Here is a 22,325-nt window from a genome sequence, read left to right on the forward strand (position 1 = left end):
GGGAGCACAGCATCTCAACTAAAAGCATAATTTTCAAAGCATTTTCTAGTCACAAAGCTAACTGATTCATTCATTCGCTCCATGAGCAACTCTCAAGGCTCCAACATCTGGAGTTCGGAACTTTAAATAAACAAGCAATTAATATCTTTTAAACACAATAGAAAAGCTATCTTAACAGTATCGGGATTACACGGGATACCTTCCTTTAGTGTACTGCTTTATAGATCTTTGCAAATTATGCAGCTTTTTTTTGATGACTGGGAAGTCTAGGGATTCACAGCCAAGGAATTCCATTATTGTTCAGCTGGAGGCGAGTAGACGTCAAGTGTCAATAAGACCTTTTTCTAGAACTGGTACCGTTTCTATGTAGTGAAAACCTCTCCAGAACAATTCGGTCAAATTCAAAATACACCAAAGGTATGTGACAATATTCAATTTTGGCAGCACAAAATAACGATGGGTACTTGCATTCTTTTATTCAAAAAAAGATACCAATTATATATATATATATATTTTTAAACGCAGGAGTACATTTAGTTATTTACATACAAGATTCGTCCATGCTTAGCAATACGCGGAGTGAAGATAACGGGATCTTCACACATTTATATGAGATTATGCAAATATTCTGCATTAGCATTCTAGGATTTATCTATAGGACTTCTCCTTTAACATTAACTGGGCTCACAGAAGCATTTTAAGGCATAAAACCGACCCCTTTAGCACAATACATAGATTACAAAACCAGAAATAGAGACTGGGTTTAAAAATCACATGGCGACATTTCGGAGAGAAAAGGAGGAAAAATAAAGCTGACATTTATACATTCCTTATTGTTAATATAAAAAAGATACACAAAAAAACACTTTCCTTTGCAACATTTTTTTTGCATAAAAACACAGACTACAAAGAAACCATTAAATGTTCAAGACGAGCACTACTATTCTGCTGTAATGATTATAGAGAACAGCGAAAAGGACAATGGGTATTCCCAACACAATGTAAAATCCTGTAATATTAAAAAATAAGTATTGTAAGATTAAGTGATGTGGTTTGTGACAGAAAACCTTTGTATTTACTCTTGAAATATTTTGCCTAAAACAATACTTGTATTAGATTGTAAACAAAAAATATTTTCCACAGCAAACCAAAATTGTTTAGCATTAAATATATGCGTACAGAAAATATGCAGGATATGTGTAAGGGCAAAAAAAATCACTGACACTTTTTTTTCCCAGATGGATAGCATAGATGCTAGATAAATACACGAGGGAACAAGGAATAGAAGGTGTTGCTGATAGGGTTAGAGGAAATAGACCAGTTAGGTCGAATGGCTCGTTTCTGTGCTGTAAATTCAACGTAAAGTCAAAAAAAAGGGGAAGGCGATTTCCTGGACCACGTGTCCCTTTCAAAATAGGACCTTCCAGCAGTCAATGTACGCAGGCTTTTAAAAAAAAAATTATTTCACGGGATGTGGGCGTCGCTGGCAAGGCCAGCATTTAATGCCCATCCCTAATTGCCCTCGAGAAGGTGGCGGTGAGCCGCCTTCTTGAACCGTTGCAGTCCGTGTGGTGAAGGTACTCCCACAGTGCTGTTAGGGACTTTTTGGAATCATCTATAGGTTCCTGCTTTGAGCGAAACATTTCTCAAATTCTAAAAGCCTTAACAATTATAAATGGTCAGGGAAACATACCAGATGAGTCACTATATCTGTCCTGATTTGTAGCGACTCATAGTAATTCTATAGTAATATTTTCTTCCATTCAGGTAACAGATAAAGGGGATGGTTTGCAGTGATGCTGAATGAGGGTGAATCAGAACCTTGACAGTTTGATTTCAAAGACAATACTGAATAAAAGGGTGAGGACTGGAGCATTTCTTAAACCCCCTTTTTCCATTGCCACCCTCCCCCTACCCATGGCGGATTTTCTGATTAGCATTATTTTGACACCAGCAATAATTTAATTGAAATATTTCACTGTGATTTCCAATAGTCTCAGAGAAACAATCTGGTGCCATTTCTTTCACCATATATTTTGGCTTTCTGATCTTGGCTCTTCTTGAAAAACTGCATTATTTAAAAAAATAAAAAAAGCAAAGGAAAGCAACTAATCTCGACAATCTTACCGTCAAAGCCCAGGCAGCTATTGGCACTTATCTTTCCTCTTCAGTAGTTTGTCCTGTTTGACTTGTGATCCTGGAGGTTTGGAATGGGGCAGTTCTCAGCATCTTTTGCTCACTGGCAGATAAATTCACTAAGATCTGTTACGTATCAGCAACTTCAGGTAGATACAAATTAATGGGGGTGTGGATTTAAATATTACTTGGCCCCCAAAGCGCCAAGGTGTGCAGCTATGTGCCCTTTTTTTGGGCGTAAAAATCAAGGTGAGGGGGATAAATTTTGGGTTGCGATCTTCTGTGCGCGATCACCCCTGGAAGTGCGTCCGCTGCTAAATTGGAAGCCAGTGAAACAGGCGTTAGTTGCCTTGCATATGCAAATATGGTTCCCAATGTCAACTGTAGGGCTCTGATGCAAATTTGGTCATCAAATGGGTGGCGTTTACGTAACGCATTCTCCGCCCAGTTGTCGCTGGGTGGCCTAATCAGCGGTACTTAAGGGCCACAGTGCTACTGAAAACTGCTGCTGGCCTGGGCTCAATGCCCCCCCCCGCAACCCCCAAACATCCATTTACCACCTCCCCAGCCGACTGGCTCAGCGCCGACCGAAATACCCAAGGCCCTGACCAGCGAGCTGCATCGGGACGACCGACTGGCATCTGCCTTATGCCAGCTTCCAAAAATCGTAGGCGCGTGTTCGAATCGTAGGCGCGTGTTCGAATCACGCCACCCATTTCACGTTGGAAACGTTTCTCCCCAAAAAAGTTTGGGATCTCCAGCTCTCTGCTATCCTGCTCCTTTAATAAATGACTTTTTGGTTGTTGGTGTCCAATTAAGAAGTGCTGCCTTGTATTGCAACAACGCTATCGTATTGTGTAGCATCAACCTCAATTCTTGGGTAAACATGCTGCATAAAGAATCATTTTGTTCCCTGAAAACAATGGAGGTGGTTGTGCCTTTGGCCAATGCAACGGTGGCAAAACTTAGCATGGTATTGGCTTCCTTGATTATGTCCTGGTACATAAAGGGATATAAACCAGCTTCACTCACAGAAAATGTGCCCTAATTTAGTTTTAGTACAATAGGAGTCATGTGTCCGAGGAAGGGAATCAAGTCACTCAATTCAAATACAAACATCTTGCGGGATTGGTTTGAATTATGCTCGTTTGGTAGCTTTTTTTTTAGAATTAATAGTTATTTAAATCTGTTTGGTCCTGGTCATTTGCTGGAAAGTATTTCTTAGCCTGGCTGGTTCAAATAATAAAGTCTGTGTGAAGCCTTTAGAGATTAGTCAGACTAGATAGTTTCTGTGGATGGCGAGAATAGGAAAAGAATGTCACATAAGAATACATAGTTTAGCATAGCAGAGATGACCATTATCTATCTTCTGCTTAGACAAGACAGCCAAGTTTAATAACTACTGCAAAATCTATGTTGTGTCATTGCAATTGTTCACAGTCTCTTACTGTTTAATAAATTGGTTCGGCAATTAAAGGCTAAGTCATGGTCTAGTGTAGCATCACTCTACCATGGGATAAAACCAGTATGCTGAAAGAAAGTGAAGAGGATTCTCCGTTCAATTCCTGGGAATGCAGCTAATTGACCTGACTGCCTGAGCAAGTGAAAGCAATCTCTGCGATAGATGGAGTGAAGACTCACCTGTGGGAGTGGTCAATGACATTGAGCCCCCAGAAAATCTAGGAGTGAGAGAGGGAAAAAAATTGTAACAGTAATATTCTTTTACAATCCTACTGCCATCTGCAAATTGTCAACTGCTCTGGATGATAAATTGTGCATTACTAAATAAGAAACCATTTGTATATGCAGTAATTGTTTTGGCATGAGGTGACGACAGGTTTTTAAAAGCTTGAAACGTTTCACTATTGCCATTGGGCCACTTTAAAAATAATAACGGGGGTGCAAGGACTACACTATTAGAGGTTCTCCCTCCACCCCACCCCCCCAAAAAGAAGCCAGAAGTCCCTGAAGAATTTCCAATATCCATTTGTTTCTTGTTCCAACTCTACTCTGCCTCACCTCCTTCATTGTTTGTGCTGCTTGTCCTTGTGTGTGCTCTGCTTAAAATGTGTATTTCCACAGAAATGACTTGCCTGTGTTCACAGTCCCACCCTCCTATAAGATAACAAATAAAATCATCACATTTAACGGAAATGAAAAGTACAAAACCAAGGCACATAAATGACATGTTCCAGCAGCCCCTTTGCACTTGAGCTACCTACTTAATAAAAACAAAAGCCTTCTACTTTTTTTCTTGCTGAGTGCTAATTATAGAAATTACTTTAGGACATAAGAATATGTCTTGCAATTAAGGTAGAGACAGAGCACATGTACACACAATAATGCGATGCAAGTACTGCAAGAACTTGATAGCGAAACATCCAAACTGGCAAAAACACAGAGCTCACTGACACGACTTGATTTTGCTCTTCAATGTGATTGTTTTCTTGACCCCGCTTCCTCTATTCCTTATTATCCATACTTTTGTTTCAGAATATTGGTTCATCCACAACCGACTTTGAACCATTGGGCTTCTTGTCCTCTTCACTGCCCTCCCCCCTAGTTTGTGCTTCTGATTACTGGTCATTCATCGCGCAAGCCCACAGACCAAGAACAGGGTCAGGAGAGGTAAAAGGTTCAAAATCATTAGATTAAAGCACTGAGGAAATGAGAGAAAGTGGGAGTAAATGTGGAACTAGGAAGCAACCAAAGCCACAGATGCCCCCCTTTATACTAGAGTACGCCTCCAACAGCAAGAGCATCAGAAACAACATCGCAATATAAATGTCATGGTAGCAGTAGAGGCGCCAAAACCCTCCACCGAGGAGGGTTCGTTAGGTCCCTCCAATGGCAAAAGCACGGTTCCAGCGAGTGTCACTTACATTGGGTCAGATATCGTGGTTCTGGTTGCAGGCAGGCATACCTCTCAGCTTGCTTGTGTAAGCCTGAAGCCTGCATTCCGCTTTAGCCATTGCTGATTTGCATGAAATTTAACCTGGGGGAGGGCACAGGTAAAAATGATCCCAAGTTGTGAATGGAAATGTGGCTTCAATGCAACTGGGGCATGTGCAGTATAAATGCGGCAATTTGGCATTAACAGGTACTGGAACAGTTAATGAACCATAATATAAAAGCTGCAGGACAGAACCCAATCATCATCACAGATAAATGAGCAAGTCTGGTCACACTAAGGTGGAACTGAAAGCCTTTCCAGAACTGACCCGTTGTGACCCTTCCATGTCTTTCCAATTAACACTGTGGAGCAGAACATGGACTCGACAGAGGGAAGCTGCCACAATGAGAAATATCCCAAATTACACTCACTTTAAAGGGTAACTGTGCTACAGTATTATCCCTTTTTTTCTTTCAAGGGGTCCATTAATAAGGTTCAAGTCAAGAAACCTAAAACGAGAGTGAAAATTCAGATCTTTTGTGCTGATCTTCATGGACCACAACCCCAAACCGCAGTAACTTTTAAGAACTGGTTACTAGAGCCAATGTCAATAAACACCAGTTCTGACATTGAGCAAGATTTGCACGGGTTTTACACGTTCACAGTCCCACCGTCAGTAATCAGCCTCCACATCTGCAGTCAAATATTATTACAGAAATATTATTGCAGATATCTTAAGAGACAATGCACCTTTATATATTCAGAAACTTTCAACAAACAGATAAAAACATGGAGATATTATATTGTACACAGATACAGATAAACGGCATGAAAATCACACCACTTAGTAATTATGAAACCTTTAAATGCCCAATTCAAATCAACAAAAGTGCCCTTTGATAGCTTTTATACAGTAAAATTGATTTTTTGGCCCTTTAGAGACAGGGATGTGGGTTTTTTTTTTGTTGCATTGAAACAGCCCTCTTATTTTGATAAATAGATGACCTATCATAACATTACTTACTACAAACCTTTCGTTCTGATCGAGGGTCTACACCTGAAATGTTAACCTACCTTTTCTCTTTACAGATGGTGAAGTAGCTGCTGTAACTTTCCAGTTTATTACAAAATTGCATTTTCATATAACCTTATTCAACTTATATATTTTGTATTTAAATGCAAAGCTGTACATTGCCAAGAATATTGCTTCTTTTGGAAACATTTAAACAAGTAATTTTCTATGCTTACCGCCGGTGTTCCAGAGCTTTTGTGCAGAAATTTTCTCTGAATAAAAAAAGAGAGTCTCCTGGGCATCAGATTTTTCCTTTTCCAAACAACTTTTTTTTAAAAATTGACTACACTCTTACAGTTGATTTAGTTGTGCAAAGCGGGGAAAGCAAATTTTGGCACTGGGATATACGGTGGGTCAAAATAAGACAGTTTAAGATGATAGGTTAAAATAGGAAAGAATGTTCATAAAATGCCGTTGTCCTGTTTTCTGTTTCTGGGCCTATGTGGGTAAAGGATCATCGTCTCCTTTGTTACATTTGCACTTGCAGCAGAGGACAAATGGTGTGGCGAGGAGGAGGAAAGGTGATGCTACTAACAGCAAAAGGCCAAATCCTGCAAATATTCCAACTACCTAAACGGGGGGAAGAAGATAAAACATGATTACTATAACAATGAAAAAAAACTAGACCCTCATTCAATAAAGTTATTACCTAAAACTGATGAATCAATCTTAATCTTAAAATATTTACCAGTGGGGACAAAATATTTCTTTATTATCCGGAGGTTCGACAAATGATCAATTTTAACAAGAACAAAAAGAAACAGAGAGACAGATGCATCAAGTAGCACAATAGGCAGACACCAAGAACATAAGAGCATATGAAATGAGAGCAGGAGTTGGCCACACGGCCCCTTGAGCCTACTCCGCCATTCAATAAGGTCATGGCTGATCATCGACCTCAACTTCACTTTCCCGCCTGATCTCCATATCCCTTGATTCCCCTAGAGTCCAAAAATCTATTGATCTCAGCCTTGAATAGACTATGGGGAACATTATGGGCAAATATATGGGGGAAATACATGTAAGTTATTAAAGTTTTGCTATAAATAATGATTAGTGTCAATCTTCCCCCTATATAACTGGCAATTTTCATAACCTTATTACTTTTGCTTTTAGCAGTCAACACAGACCTTTTCCACATTAACACAACTTCATAGGATTTGCTTAATTTCTGAATAATAGATAATTATTCAGAAGCAGATAATATTTCACACAACCACAAAGGTGACCTGCTGTCCGATTGACCTCAAACCCATGCCCTCCTGAAACTGCTCCAGAAAGCCAGTCAAACACATGTATTTCTATTCTTTGTGCAGTTATAACATTTTCACCAAAGTTATATATTTCAGCAGTAAAATAAATTTTGCACAGAACGGATAAATATTTTAGTGTACAGGAAACTTTGGTTTATCCGGAGGTTGTATGTCTGGAATACTCGATCTAACGGCAAAAATCAGGAGCCGTTTTCTATAAGTTTTTTTTAGTTCTCGTTCTTTTTTTCCCCCCCAGTCAGGCACTGCATGGTCTGTAGCTATAGCAACAGCTTCAGCTAGAGACGCTTGCAGCTGCAGCGGACTCTTTAGAAGCTGTTGCTAAGCAACAGTGTTTGTTGTCAGATACGGAGATGAAAACCTCCGTATGCTTCAACATTAACTTTGTATGTCCGGCAGTTTTGATAGATCGGTGCCGGATATCACAAAGTTTCCTGTATTTAAATTCTAACTACAAAATATCCAGGTATATAAGACAATTCATCAGCTCTTGTAAAGCAATTGATTTTAGTCCAAAAAAATCTGTGGGACATTTATAGGAAGTTATGTGAGAACTGTATACAACACTGGTTAGGCCTCAGCTAGAGCACTGCATGCAGTTCTGGTCACCATATTACATGAAGGATGTGATTGCACTGGAGAGGGTGCAGAGGAGATTTACGAGGATGTTGCCAGGACTGGAAAACTTTAGCTATGAGGAAAGATTGGATAGGGCTGGGGTTGTTTTCCTTGGAAAAGAGGCTGAGGGGAGATTTAATTCAGATGTATAGAATTATGAGGGGCCTAGATAGAGTGGATAGGAAGGACCTATTTCCCTTAGAAGAGGGGTCAAGAACCAGGGGGCATAGATTTTAAAGTAATTGGTAGAAGGATTAGAGAGGAGATGAGGAAAAATCTTTTCACCCAGAGGGTGGTGGACGTCTGGAACCCACTGCCCGAAAGGCTGGTAGAGGCAGAGACCCTCATCACATTTAAAAAGTACTTGGATGTGCACCTGAAGAGCCGTAACCTACAGGGCTACGGACCTAGTGCTGGAAGGTGGGATTGGGCTGGGTAGCTCTTTTCTGACCAGCACGGACATGATGGGCTGAATGACCTCCTTCTGTGTCATAATTTTTCTATGATTCTATTTCACTCCATTTTTTTTGCTCAAAATTTGCTATCCTTGATGCAAAAAAAAAAGCACAAAATCCAAAAGTACAGAAAAACATGTTTGGGGATAACTACAATTCGCTGACATTCACTGCAGGAGATGTTTTCTCCAAGCCTGCCTTACACAACAGCAGTAACATTCAGTAGGAAGTAAGAAGATGGAGCATAGCAGAGATAATCCGCCAAATCCCTATTTATATACACTTAGTAACAACAGCAGTATCAGCTAACAGCAGCTCATACTCCAGCTGATATGCGGTAACTGTCCTCACTGTTTGATGTTATATGCAGGTTTATCATTTTACTAATTATACAGACTCAGACTCTACTATGACACATTCCTTCAGTACACTCTGTACAATGGAATACTTTTTAAACAAAATATGCATGAACCTAATTCTACAGTTTTGATGTCCAATCACATCAAAGATCAAGGAAAGTGTGGAGGAAGATTTATTTTCAATATATAGCATTCCTCACTCCCCCGCACGCCCCCCACCCATCACCCCCCCTACCTCCCATCTAATGTGGAAAACCGATTTTAAGAAATAAGCCTCCTATCTTGTAGGAAGTATTCGTAGTTTCCACTTCCTGAAATGCACCATTTTGTTCTCCCCTCTCTAGCTGTTGTCCAATATGACGAGTACCAGCGTGTGGCTCCATATTTAATCCTACAAAGTCAAATTCTTCCTGTTTCTGGATTCCAATCAGAAGATAGAGAAATTGAGAAAAAAATACCACCAGTCAACCAAAACTATGAACTCTGCTGTTTTTGTTTTTGTTTTCTCCCATTCAACTTGCAGGATGAGAAATGATGCTCATCATCTGGATTGCCTACATTCGCATTCCTGTGGCTAGCTGGTAACTCAGCAGCCACCTCAAGAGAGGGGAGACCTGAAAACGATAAGTGCCCGGGGAAAGGGAAACCATGAATAAATTTACCACTTTTCCACATTACAGGAAAAGTTCTGATATCCGGCACCGACGGGACCGGCGTGTTGCCGATCTATCAAAAGTGCCGGACATACAAAGTTAATGTTGAAGCATACGGAGATGAAAATCTCCGTATTTGACAACAAACACTGTTGCTCAGCAACAACTCGTAAACACTCGGCCTGTACCTTGAAGCGTCTCTGAAGCTGTTGCGAAGCTCCAAAGACGCTTTCCAGAGCCTGCCTGTTAACAGAATGCTAGGAGAAGGAAAAAAAACTAACTAAAACGGCTGCTGATTTCTGCCGTTAGAGCAAAGTTTCTGGCCATACAACCTCCGGATAAACCAAAGTTTCCTGTACCTGGATTTTGATTTCTTGGGTAAAGAGAGGGGACAGGAGGAGAGTAATTTATGATAAAATTGTAGCCCTTTACACCTACTCTTCTTGGAGTATTTCCAGTGGTTCCAGAGAATAGTACCGGCAGAAAAAGCAGTAAGAAGTTTATAAGCTTCACTGCTGGTGCAATACTTGTCTCCAGTTTGAGCTCTCAAGACACCCTTGCGAGCTAAAAAAGTGCCAAGCATTTATTGAGAACAGGAGTCACAAGGGAGTCAGATACTGAAATCTAGCTGGGGTCAACAGAATCTTTTCATGTAGTTAAAATCTGCTCCCAAATTGATCAGGAATGACATGATCACTGACACCATTGGGTAATGATAAGGACAGCCATTTCACTAATACAATAGCAAAATACTGCGGATGCTGGAAATCTGAAACAACAACAGAAAATGCTGGAAACACTCAGCAGGCCAGGCAGCATCCAGAGAGAGAGAAACAGAGTTAACGTTTCAGGTCTGTGACCCTGCGTCACAACTGGAAAAAGTTGGTGATGTAACCGGTTTTAAGCAGATGACCGCTTTGCGGAACACCTCCGTTCAGTCCTAAGGGTGACCCCGAGCTTCCGGTCGCCTGTCACTTTAATTCTCCCCTCCACTCCCACTCTGAACCCTCTGTCCTCGGCCTCTTACACTGATCCAATGAAGCTCAACGTAAGCTCGAGGAACAGCACCTCATCTTTCGATTAGACACTTTACAGCCTTCTAACTCAACATTGAGTTCAACAATTTCAGACCATAACCCCCCCCATTTTTTTAGGCGGCAGCTGTTGATGATTCTGCCATCCCCATTTGCAACATTTAATCTCTCCGGAGTTCAATCCTAGCACAAACTATGCCTTTAGTTCCTTCCTCCCCTCCCCTCTTCCCTGCCTCTGCACCTGCTTAAAACCTGTTACATCTCCAGCTTTTTTCAGTTCTGACGAAGGGTCACAGACCTGAAACGTTAACTCTTTCTCTCTCCATGGATGCTGCCTAGCCTGTTGAGTGTTTCCAGCAATTTCTCTAGTTATTACGGCCATTTCACTGACAGCTTCGAGTGACAGTGATGGGAGCAGGACTTTTTCTACTCACCTGGGTTCTGTGCCAGATGACAGAGGCACGAGTATGGCCAAGCTTGTTTCGGCAAGGTCCTTTATCATAGTGAATTAATAGAAAGTCATCCTGTTAAAAAAAAGAACAATTTCAAGAGATTAACATTGTTTCACCCAAGCAAAGTCCATTTAACTTTCTCCTAAATCTCATCTAAGTGATAACATTTGAAATTAATTCTTCAAACGTTAACTTTTAACAGGGGCTATTACTATCGTCTCTTCCAACAAATTAAAGGGAAAGCTTAACCTTGGCGGGTAAAGACAACAGTGTGGCGACACGCCACCACTGGACATAATCCGCTCACGGCGGCACGGACAGTCTAAGCAGAAGCCCCCAGCCGGGGGCCCTTTCCTCCAGCAACTTGTTTCCCGCAGGGACAGGCTGCCGGGAGCACTTCCTGTCTGGGAAGTATTTAAGTGGATGCGCGGGCTTTTCTAGTTCCTGTTTGCCATGTGGTTAGAATAAAGCAGTTGTGTTTTCAATAGCTCTGGTCTCGACTCCCACGTTTGCCGCGGTATCTCAACACTGGTGACCCCGACGCTCAGGACGAATCCTAAGCTAGCATGGCGGATACAAACGCAGTCACGGTTAAATTACCAGACTTTTGGGAGAACCTCGCCGAAGCCTGGTTCGTTCAAGCTGAGTCCAGATTCCGGCTGAAAGGCATTACAGTCGACGCCACGAAGTACGACTACCTCGTCGCCTCGCTCACTTACGCTACAGTCCCCAAGGTTTGGGCAGCGCTGCAGGATCCACCAACGGATGGCAAGTACGAACATCTGAAGGCTGCGCTACTTAAAAAATTTCAAACGTCCTCTTACCAGCGCCACTGCCAACTCCTGGACCTCCCCGGCCTTGGTGACGCTTCACCATCAGACCTGCTCTCCCACATGCTGTCCCTCTCAGACGACAAAAATCCCGGCGCCCTTTTTCGCACGCTTTTCATTCGGCAGCTCCCCGCCAGCATCCGCCCGCTCATTGTGGAGTCTGGCTCCACGGACCTGAATGATATAGCCGAAAAGGCCGACCGGCTGCTCTCTGCACAGGCCGCTCGCGACGTCGCGCCCGACCTCACGGCAACGACCACGCGGTCTTCCCGGCCCGTTAGGCCCGACCGCCCTACCACTCCGGGTCACTGCTACTACCACACCCGTTTTGGTGCTAGGGCTCAACGCTGCACGCCGCCGTGTACCTTCAAAACCCCCCCCGCACCGGCCCCCGCGATGGCCGCGGGGCAGAAGGAGCCCCTACTGTACGTCACTGACGACAGAACCAACCGCCGATTCCTGTGCGACACAGGGGCCCAGCACAGCATCACCCCCGCCTTCGAGATCCAACGCGGCACACGGGGTATCACACTGGCTGCAGCCAATGGCTCTGCCATCCGCACATATGGCACCCGCATGGTCACACTCGACCTCGCGGGCCGCCGCTACCGCTGGGAGTTCCTCACAGCCAAGGTCCTCTGCCCACTCATCGGCGCCGACTTCCTACGCGCCCACGGCCTCCTCGTCGACATTCCGAGGCACCGCCTCGTCGACATCAACACTATGGCCCCCATCCCCGGCGCCTTTACCCCGGCCCGTTCGGCCGGCCTGATGACCTACTGCCTCGCCAACGCCACGGACGACTACTCGGCACTCCTAGCTGAGTTTCCCGCCCTCACTAACCCAACCTTTTCGGCCAAAGCCGCAAAGCACGGTGTGGAACACTATATCCCCACCACCGGCCCCCCAGTTTCTGCCCACGCCCGCAGACTCAACCCGGCCAAGCTGGAAATCGCGCGGGCCGAGTTCGCCACCATGGAACAACTCGGCATCATCCGCCGCTCCAGCAGCCCTTGGGCCTCGCCCCTCCACATCGCCCCCAAGCCCGGCGGAGGCTGGCGCCCTTGCGGGGACTACCGCAGCCTCAACGACGCCACCACCCCCGATCGATACCCGGTGCCACACATCCAGGACTTCTCGGCCCGACTGGCCGGACGAACCGTCTTTTCCAAAGTCGACCTGGTACGCGGTTACCACCAAGTCCCCCGTACACCCCGCGGACATCCCCAAAACGGCCGTCATCACCCCATTCGGCCTGTTCGAGTTCCTGAGGATGCCCTTCGGCCTCAAGAATGCAGCACAGGCTTTCCAGCGCCTTATGGACTCAGTCCTCCGGGACCTGAACTTCCTATTCGTCTATCTAGACGACATTCTCGTGGCCAGCTCCTCCAAACAGGAACACCTCGAACACCTTCGCATCCTGTTCGGGCGCCTAGCCCAACACGGGCTCATCCTCAGCCCGGCGAAGTGCCAATTCGGCCTCACCGAGATCGATTTTCTCGGTCACCACATCACCCCTGCTGGGGCCGTCCCCCTGCCCAACAAGGTGCAGGCCGTCCAGCAATTTCCCCGCCCCACAACCATCAAGGGCCTCCAAGAGTTCCTCGGGATGGTGAACTTCTACAACAGGTTCATCCCCAGAGCTGCAGCCCTCATGAAGCCCCTATACGACTCCCTCCGAGGAAAATCCGGCAAGATGGACGTAGCCTGGACCACTGACACGGCAGCCGCCTTCGACGCCACCAAAAACGCGCTCGCCGACGCCACTCTGCTCGCGCACCCGAAGGCCGATGCCCGGGTCGCGCTCACCACCGACGCCTCCGACCACGCGGTCGGGGCCGTGTTCGAGCAGTGGGTCAATGGCGTGTGGCAGCCACTTGCCTTCTACAGCCGCCAACTGCGCCCCCCGGAGGTCAAATACTCCACTTTCGACCGCGAGCTTCTCGCGCTCCACCGGTCGGTCCGCCATTTCAGGTTCCTCCTGGAAGGCCGCCACTTCACCGCGTATGTGGACCACAAGCCACTCACGTACGCGATGGCCAAGCACACCGAACCCTGGTCCGCTAGGCAGCAACGCCAGCTCGCGGCCGTGTCCGAGTTTACTACGGACATCCAGCACGTCTCCGGTAGAGACAACGTTGTCGCCGACTGCCTTTCCCGTCCCGCCGTCTGTGCGAATCACCTCGCGGTCGACTACGCACAACTAGCAGCGACCCAGCTCACAGACCCAGACCTCCTCTCGGCGGCTACCAGCCTGCCAGGGCTACGCCTAGCCAAGGTCGCGCACGGGCCCGAAGCCACGGCAGTCACTTGCGACGTCTCACTCGGCCAACCCAGGCCGGTCGTCCCTGAGACCCGGCGCCGCCGCGTTTTCGACGCGCTCCACGGGCTCTCTCACCCGGGTTCCCGCGCATCCGTCAAACTCCTCTCCAAGCGCTTCGTCTGGCGCGGCCTCAGCAGAGATGTTCGGACTTGGGCCACCTCCTGCCTCGCCTGCCAACGGGCTAAGGTACGGCTGCACACCAAAGCACCCCTAGGAGACTTCGAGGTGCCCAGCCGCCGCTTCGACCACGTACACGTCGACATCGTCGGTCCCCTGCCGCCATCGCAAGGCCAAACTTATCTCCTCACGATGGTCGACCGCTACACACGCTGGCCTGAGGCAGTGCCGCTGACCTCCACCACCACAGCCGACATCGCCAGGGCGTTCGTTAACACCTGGGTTGCGAGGTTCGGCGTACCGGCCGACATAACCTCCGACAGAGGCGCCCAGTTCACCTCCGAACTCTGGACGGCCACAGCACGCAACCTCGGGGTGACGCTCCACGGCGTACCACCCGCAGGCCAACGGGCTTTGTGAACGCTTCCACAGGTCACTCAAGGCCTCACTCCGCGCCGGCCTGCAGGACAGTACCTGGACTGACCGCCTACCGTGGGTGCTACTCGGCCTACGCACCGCAGTCAAGGAAGACCTCCAGTCCTCGGCAGCGGAGTTAGTCTACGGACAACCGCTGCGCGTCCCAGGCGAATTCCTCCCGGAGCCTAACAAGCCTTGGTCGGCCGAACAGCAGCGGCTCAACTCTTTCTCTTCCGCTCAGCAGTTCGCCCCACTTCCGGTCAACCGACACGGCGAACTCGCACCTCACGTCCCGCCAAATTTACAGCAGGCGCGCTTCGTCTTCGTGCGACACGACGCGCACCGCGGGCCCCTGCGACCCCCGTACGACGGACCGTACGAGGTACTACAAACCGGGGACAAGGTCTTCAAGCTGCGACTCGGCGACAGGGTCGACACAGTCTCCATCGACCGGCTGAAACCAGCACACACAGAACCAGGGGAACAGGTCCCCGTGGCCCAGCCTCCAACTAGAGGCCGTCCCCCCGGCAAGCCAGCACAGCCGGCGGCGAACCGCCCGACCCAACCAACTAGACCGGCGACCACTCAGAGCCGCTGCGGCAGAACCATTAGACCACCGTCACGACTCGTCCACTCCTCCTAAGCGGATTCTGGGGGGAGCTCTGTGGCGACACGCCACCACTGGACATAATCCGCTCACGGCGGCACGGACAGTCTAAGCAGAAGCCCCCAGCCGGGGGCCCTTTCCTCCAGCAACTTGTTTCCCGCAGGGACAGGCTGCCGGGAGCACTTCCTGTCTGGGAAGTATTTAAGTGGATGCGCGGGCTTTTCTAGTTCCTGTTTGCCATGTGGTTAGAATAAAGCAGTTGTGTTTTCAATAGCTCTGGTCTCGACTCCCACGTTTGCCGCGGTATCTCAATAACAGATTTTTTTTTATTTACAAAAACAAGTCACATGCTACAGTTTTTACCCCTGTTGTTTTTAAAATAATCCCATTTACTGGCTCCAGTTTTTTTCCATTCGCTACTGAGAATTTACTACAGTACAACAAATACTCACTGGGGATGAGAGAGAGGGGAAAAAAGGCCACCCCAAGAGCCGGCTGTAGACTGTCAACAATGTAAAGGCAGCACTCTCAGTGCTGCAATGAGAATCTGCCGTGAAAGGATCACTGCGCTGCACATCATCCTAGCACATCCCACTCAATTAAGTGATAAATTAGTCGCCCACAGGGCCTCCAACGCAATTAGATAAATGTGGGCTTCCCCCCGACTGCTCAGCTGGTAAATGTACCGCCGGTGTGGATCTAAGCCATTCAGACCAGGAAAGCCTCATATTTTCAGTTCCTGGTTTGTACTGAAGTTCGCTAATCTCAGCCGAGGCAAACAATGGGGGCACAAGTGCACCCCACCCCCTCACCCCCCCCCCCCCGGCCAGATCCTCGCAGCTAGGTAAAGGTTAAAACCAGGCATGGCTCTCACTCTTGACTGCTGTCCATTTACTGGAAGATGCGTGCGTGCACGTGTGGACATCGGGGTAGAGTTTCCGCTTGCAATAACAGCACGAGGCGGGCGAAATCGGCTGAACCAGCACAAAATATCAAGAGAATTTTAAACGCAAGTGAGTTACGCCCAAAACCACTTACATCTGTATGTAATAAAAAAGCAAAAATACTGCAGATGTTGAAAGTCTGAAATGAAAACAGAAAATGCTGTAAATACTCAGCCGGTCAGGCAGCATCTGTGGAGAGAGAGAGAGAAACAGAGTTAATGTTTCCAGTTCTGACGAAAGGTCGTCGACCTGAAACATTAACTCTGTTTCTCTCTCTCTCCACAGATGCTGCCTGACCTGCTGAGTATTTCCAGCATTGTCTGTTTTTTAATACATCTGTGTTTTCTGCCATCTTTTACTGGTTTAAGATTCAATTCACCCAGATTAGGCCCGCCCACAAAACTGACCATGCCCGCCCCCGGTCAAAATTGTGAGATTCCGCCAATTGCGCTAGTTTGGGAAGGCTCTTCAAATTGCGCTTATCTTCTTAGGGGCACAGGCACCAGTTAGCATGTTTTAAAAGTTTCTCAAAAAAAAAGACTTTACTCAGAAACTAACTAGTGTACAGCCATGATACTATTAAATGATTGAGTATAGTTTTTTTTAAAGTCATTTTCAGCGATTTTAAATCAGATTACTCACAGGTGGAGGACTGGACACTTATTAAAAATGCTTATTTTTGGTGATAAATTCATTTTCAGCTGTATTAATAAAACATCAGCAGGTTACTACTCAAATACATAAAGGAACGATTACGTTCTATTACGCAGCCTGATTGCGCTGGTTCATTGAAGATTTTAGTTTGCGATTATGCAAGTGCATTTTATTGTAAACTTGGAACTGTAAACTAACCAGCACACTTTTGTGCGCATTTTGGGCCCAATATCCCAAATTGCGCCTAAAGCAGAAACTCTACCCTATCATGTTCAGCCTCGGGGCCACTGCAGCTATCTCCACGTTGTAATCGCATAATGTTAATTCTCTCTCATCCCACAGTTGGGCTCAGTAATTCATCTGAATCAGTTCTTCTGACGAGATCAACAACAGTCACAATTAACACAGAAGCCCCACTGAAATAAACAAAAGACAAAAGGATATTAAAGCCAGACTTTGTTTGGCAAGGGGCATTGATTTAAAATGGATGTGATTGGCTTTCTGTTAGCTCCTTTGTATTATGCTGTGAAGTTTTGTGAAAATTACACTTTTCCAAAATGATGCTCTGCAAATTTTTTTTTTTTTTTTTTTTTTAAAAAGCACACTGGCAAATGCTAGAATGGCAATAGGAGCAAAAGGGATTGAAACGTTCCTAGTTTACGGTAGCTCGAGAAACAAAGAACGCTGCCATATTCTAACCGTAGATGGTGGTGGTGGGGGAAGGTGAAGAAAGGCACAGTACAGTTAGGAAGATTTGGCAGATTTTCCCAACACATGATACGTCTTAGAACTGCGAAAGGTGGACAGTCAAGCTGGAAGGCCAGCCAAGCTAGCTCTTAAAGTGCAGTAAGAGTACGACTGTGACTCAACAAGGGTTTGCTCTTGAATGGTTCTCTACTGTTGGAAAAGTACATAGATACCACTTATCAGGCCTTTAACCTTTTCAGCACTTGCAGTTTTTATATTTTGGTGCTGATTTTTGATGCGCTATCAATTCTAATAAAAGGCTAGGCAGAGTTCAGAACAACAGGCTTTTATTAACTACTGAATTGCACTTCAGACAGATCAGGACTATGCCTCTAGTGGACGACCGAATGCCAGGAGCTGCCATGCGGCCGCTCTTATACTCGGTAGCCCAGGGGCGGAGTCAGCTGAGGCATAGTCAGGCACAACAGTGAAACAAGAGTGAACGACAACAACAACAACAACAACAGTGTGGTAAACCACGTTCACTATCGTTAGCACTGTTCACCACTGTTCGTTATAACTGTATCACTGACCACTATTGTATCACGGTACGAGGTCGCCTCTTGCCACACTGCTATACCTGGGATGACCACTGCCGACTCCGCCTTGGCTCCACCCACCAGGCCAGGTATAAAGGTGAGCGACTGGCTGGTATTCCTCCTGCTTGGATCGGATCACCCACGAGAGTGGGCTGTTATTTAGTCAATAAAAACCTTTAGTCACCTTCGTAACTCTTCGCCTTTTATTGGAGGAATTGATAGGTATATCAATTTTATTGACTAAATTTAATGATGTCCGACAACGAGTCACAACCGGCGGAGGAGCCACCAGCGCAGCTCCCAGGAGCACAGCCACACCAGCCAGCTTGGCTGCGAGCCCTCAGACCGCCGTACCTGGACCTGAACCCACGAGCAGCAAACTCAGCCGCAGACTTTAAACACTGGCTGGTCTGCTTCGAATCATACCTGAGAGAATCCAGCGTCCCTCAGGCATCCAAACTAAGTGTCCTGCAGGCACAACTGAGCCCGAGAGTATACACTCTCATCGAGGACATGACTACCTACGAGACCGCCATCAACCTGCTGAAACAGAAGTACCGGACCCCGGTAAACTACATGTACGCTAGGCACCTCCTAAGATCACGGCCGCAACAGCCAGGAGAATCAGTAGCCGAATTCTCACAGGCGCTATATGCACTCGCCAGGAACTGTGACTTTAAATCGGTGTCGGCAGCCGAAAATACTGAAGATAATATCCGCGACGCATTCCTGAAAGGCCTACGGTCCGAGTACTCACGGCAAAGACTGCTGGAAGCTAAAGACCTCAGCATGGAAAAAGCTGAAGCCCTCGCTATCTCCCTGGAAGTGGCCCACCAAGATCAGGAAGCATTCACCAGGTACTGCTCGCGACCCTGGGACTCGGGCCCGACCCCTACCACAGCACCCTTCCCAGCGCCGCCCCCGGGACCTACCTCTGCGTCGGCGTCCCGGACCCGACCGGCCCCGCCACCCCCGGCACCGGCCCCGACATCGGGCATCCGCGATCGGGCCGCCGGCTGTTTTTTTTGTGGCCAGGAGAAGCACCCGAGGTCGCGCTGCCCAGCCAAGAACTCCATATGTAGAACCTGCCTGAAGAAAGGCCACTTCTCCAAGGCCTGCAGGAGCGGATCCTCAGAGGCCAGCAGTGCCGCATGCGAACTATGGGGGCGGCCATCTTCGTTTAGGGCAACTGAGGCCAGCATCCCCACACATGAGTCATGGGGGCGGCCATCTTTGTTTAGGGCAACTGAGGCCAGCATCCCCACACATGAGTCATGGGGGCGGCCATCTTTGATTAAGGCAACCGACCCCAATAGTGCCTCATGGGGCCCTACCTCGTGGGAGACGCCATTTTACTCACCACGCCCGACCGCCTCGCCCGCAGATGACAACGACTCGCTCAGCTACACACTAGCTTCCGTCACCCTGGACCAAGCCCGCCCGCACCATCTGTCCAAGTCAATGATGGACATCAAAGTGAACGGCCACGCCACGACCTGCCTGTTCGACAGCGGAAGCACGGAGAGCTTCATCCACCCAGACACGGTGAGCCACTACTCCCTCTCTGTCCTACCAACGCGCAGCCGAATCTCGATGGCATCGAGGTCCCACGCCACGGACATCAGCGGCTACTGTGTCGTGACCCTGTCGGTTAAGGGCACGGAGTATAAAAACTTTAAACTCCTCGTCCTCCCCCATCTCTGCGCTGCCGTCCTACTAGGGCTGGACTTCCAATCCCACCTCCAAAGCGTAACCCTAGCATACGGTGGACCCCTCCCCCCACTCACAGTCAACAACCAGCAAACGTTAAACCGCCCACCGCGTAACACCTGCAGCCTCTCCACCCTCAAGGTCCCGCCACCCTCTCTGTTTGCTAACCTTACCCCTGACTGCAAACCCGTCGCTACCAAAAGCAGGCGGTATAGCGCCGGGGACAGAGCCTTCATTAGCTCTGAGGTGCGGCGCCTCCTGAAAGAGGGCATTATCGAGGGGAGCAGCAGCCCCTGGCGTGCCCAGGTCGTAGTCGTAAAGACCGGCGATAAAAACCGCCTGGTCATCGACTACAGCCAGACCATAAACAGATATACCCAGCTGGACGCATACCCCCTCCCCCGCATATCTGACATGGTCAATCAGATTGCACAGTATAAAGTATTCTCGACCATCGACCTGAAGTCGGCCTACCACCAACTCCCTATCCACCCTGAGGACCGCCAGTATACCGCCTTCGAGGCGAATGGGCGCCTATACCACTTCCTTAGGGTCCCCTTCGGTGTCACTAATGGGGTCTCGGTCTTCCAAAGGGAGATGGACCAGATGGTTGACCAGAACGAACTGCAGGCTACATTCCCCTACCTAGATAACGTCACTATCTGCGGCCGCGACCAGCAGGAACATGACGCGAATCTGGAGAAATTCCTCCGTACGGCCCAACGGCTGAACCTCACCTACAATAAGGAGAAATGCGTGTTTAACACCACGCGCCTTGCCATCCTCGGCTGCGTAGTGGAGAACGGAATCATCGGCCCCGACCCAGAAAGAATGCGCCCCCTCATGGAGCTACCCCTCCCCCACTGCCCTAAAGCACTTAGGAGAACCCTGGGGCTTTTCGCCTACTATGCCCAATGGGTACCCAATTACGCGGACAAAGCCAGACCCCTCCTGAAAGCCACTTCCTTCCCCCTCACGGAGGAGGCGTGCGCGGCCTTCTCCCTCATTAAGGGAGACATAGCCAAGGCCACGATGCACGCAGTGGACGAGTCCATCCCCTTTCAGGTGGAGAGCGACGCCTCCGACTTCGCCTTAGCCGCCACCCTAAACCAGGAGGGGAGGCCAGTGGCCTTCTTCTCAAGGACCCTACAGGGCCCCGAGATCCGACATTCGTCGGTCGAGAAAGAGGCCCAGGCGATCGTGGAGGCAGTACGGCGCTGGAGGCACTACCTGGCAGGCAAACGATTTACCCTCCTCACCGACCAGCGTTCGGTGGCTTTCATGTTTAATAACAAGCTGAAGGGCAAAATCAAGAATGACAAGATTTTGAGATGGAGAATCGAGCTCTCCACCTACGATTATGAGATCTTGTACCGGCCAGGCAAGCTGAACGAATCCCCTGATGCCCTTTCACGAATGACATGCGCCAGCGCGCATATCGATAGGCTTCAGACCCTCCACGACCAGCTCTGCCACCCCGGAGTCACCAGACTCTACCATTTCATTAAGGCCCGCAACCTGACCTACTCCATCGAGGAGGTCAGGACCATGACCAGGAACTGCCAGACCTGTGCGGAGTGCAAACCGCACTTCTATAGGCCGGACCGAGCAAGCCTGATCAAGGCCACCCGCCCCTTCGAGCGCCTGAGCATCGACTTTAAGGGGCCCCTCCCGTCCTCTGACCGTAATGTGTACTTCCTCAACATCGTTGATGAGTACTCCCGTTTCCCCTTTGCCTTCCCCTGCCCCGACATGACCAGTAGCACGGTCATTAAGTGCCTGAATGCCCTCTTCGCCTTGTTCGGGTTCCCGAACTATATACACAGCGACCGGGGCTCCTCCTTCATGAGCGAGGAACTCCGGCAATTCCTCCTAGAGAGAGGTATTGCAGCAAGCAGGACCACCAGCTACAACCCCAGAGGTAACGGTCAGGTGGAAAGAGAGAACGCGACGGTATGGAAGGCCGTCCTCTTAGCCTTAAAGTCTAAGGGCCTCCCAACCTCCCGCTGGCAAGAAGTCCTCCCGACAGCGCTGCACTCCATCCGGTCATTACTTTGCACGGCCACTAACACCACCCCCCATGAACGAATGTTCGTTTTCCCCAGGAAGTCGACTACGGGAACCACTCTACCAACCTGGCTGACCGCCCCGGGGCCGGTCTGGCTGCGGAAACACGTGAGGACCCATAAAACGGACCCCCTGGTCGAGAGGGTGAACCTCCTGCACGCCAACCCCCAGTACGCCTACGTGGCGTACCCAGACGGGCGGGAGGACACTGTCTCCCTACGAGACCTCGCACCCTCAGCCGATCCGGAAACACCGCCACCACCCCCCCCAACCTCAGTCCAGGTAGACGGCATGCCGGAACCCCACGAGCCCTCGCCGACCACGCAAACACCAGCATCAACACCGGATAAGGCACCAGCACCGGATAAGGCAACACCACCGCTGCGGCGATCGGAGAGGCTTACGAAGCCTCCGGACAGACTGACCT

At 48.4% G+C, this 22,325-nt stretch overlaps 1 protein-coding gene across 5 annotated transcripts in view; it reads right to left on the reverse strand.

The window, feature by feature from the left end:
* Positions 1-455: 455 nt before the first annotated feature.
* The window catches only part of rnf144ab (ring finger protein 144ab), a 132,358-nt gene continuing 110,488 nt past the window's right edge, over positions 456-22,325 (reverse strand). For 3 of the 5 annotated variants that reach the window (XM_085996372.1, XM_085996371.1, XM_085996373.1), the window contains 2 exons: positions 10,926-11,015; positions 456-6,671 (listed from right to left, as the gene is read on the reverse strand). In XM_085996372.1, the coding sequence (XP_085852498.1) occupies positions 6,540-6,671; positions 10,926-11,015 (222 nt within the window). In that variant the 3' untranslated portion in view covers positions 456-6,539. The remainder of the gene's footprint in view (positions 6,672-10,925; positions 11,016-22,325) is intronic. The other 2 variants (XR_015079472.1, XR_015079471.1) reach the window with 2 other exon arrangements.

The sequence above is a fragment of the Somniosus microcephalus genome, chromosome 9 (assembly GCF_052327205.1).
Source record: "Somniosus microcephalus isolate GS21.2 chromosome 9, FLI_Smic_1.0, whole genome shotgun sequence".
Lineage (NCBI taxonomy): Eukaryota > Metazoa > Chordata > Chondrichthyes > Squaliformes > Somniosidae > Somniosus > Somniosus microcephalus.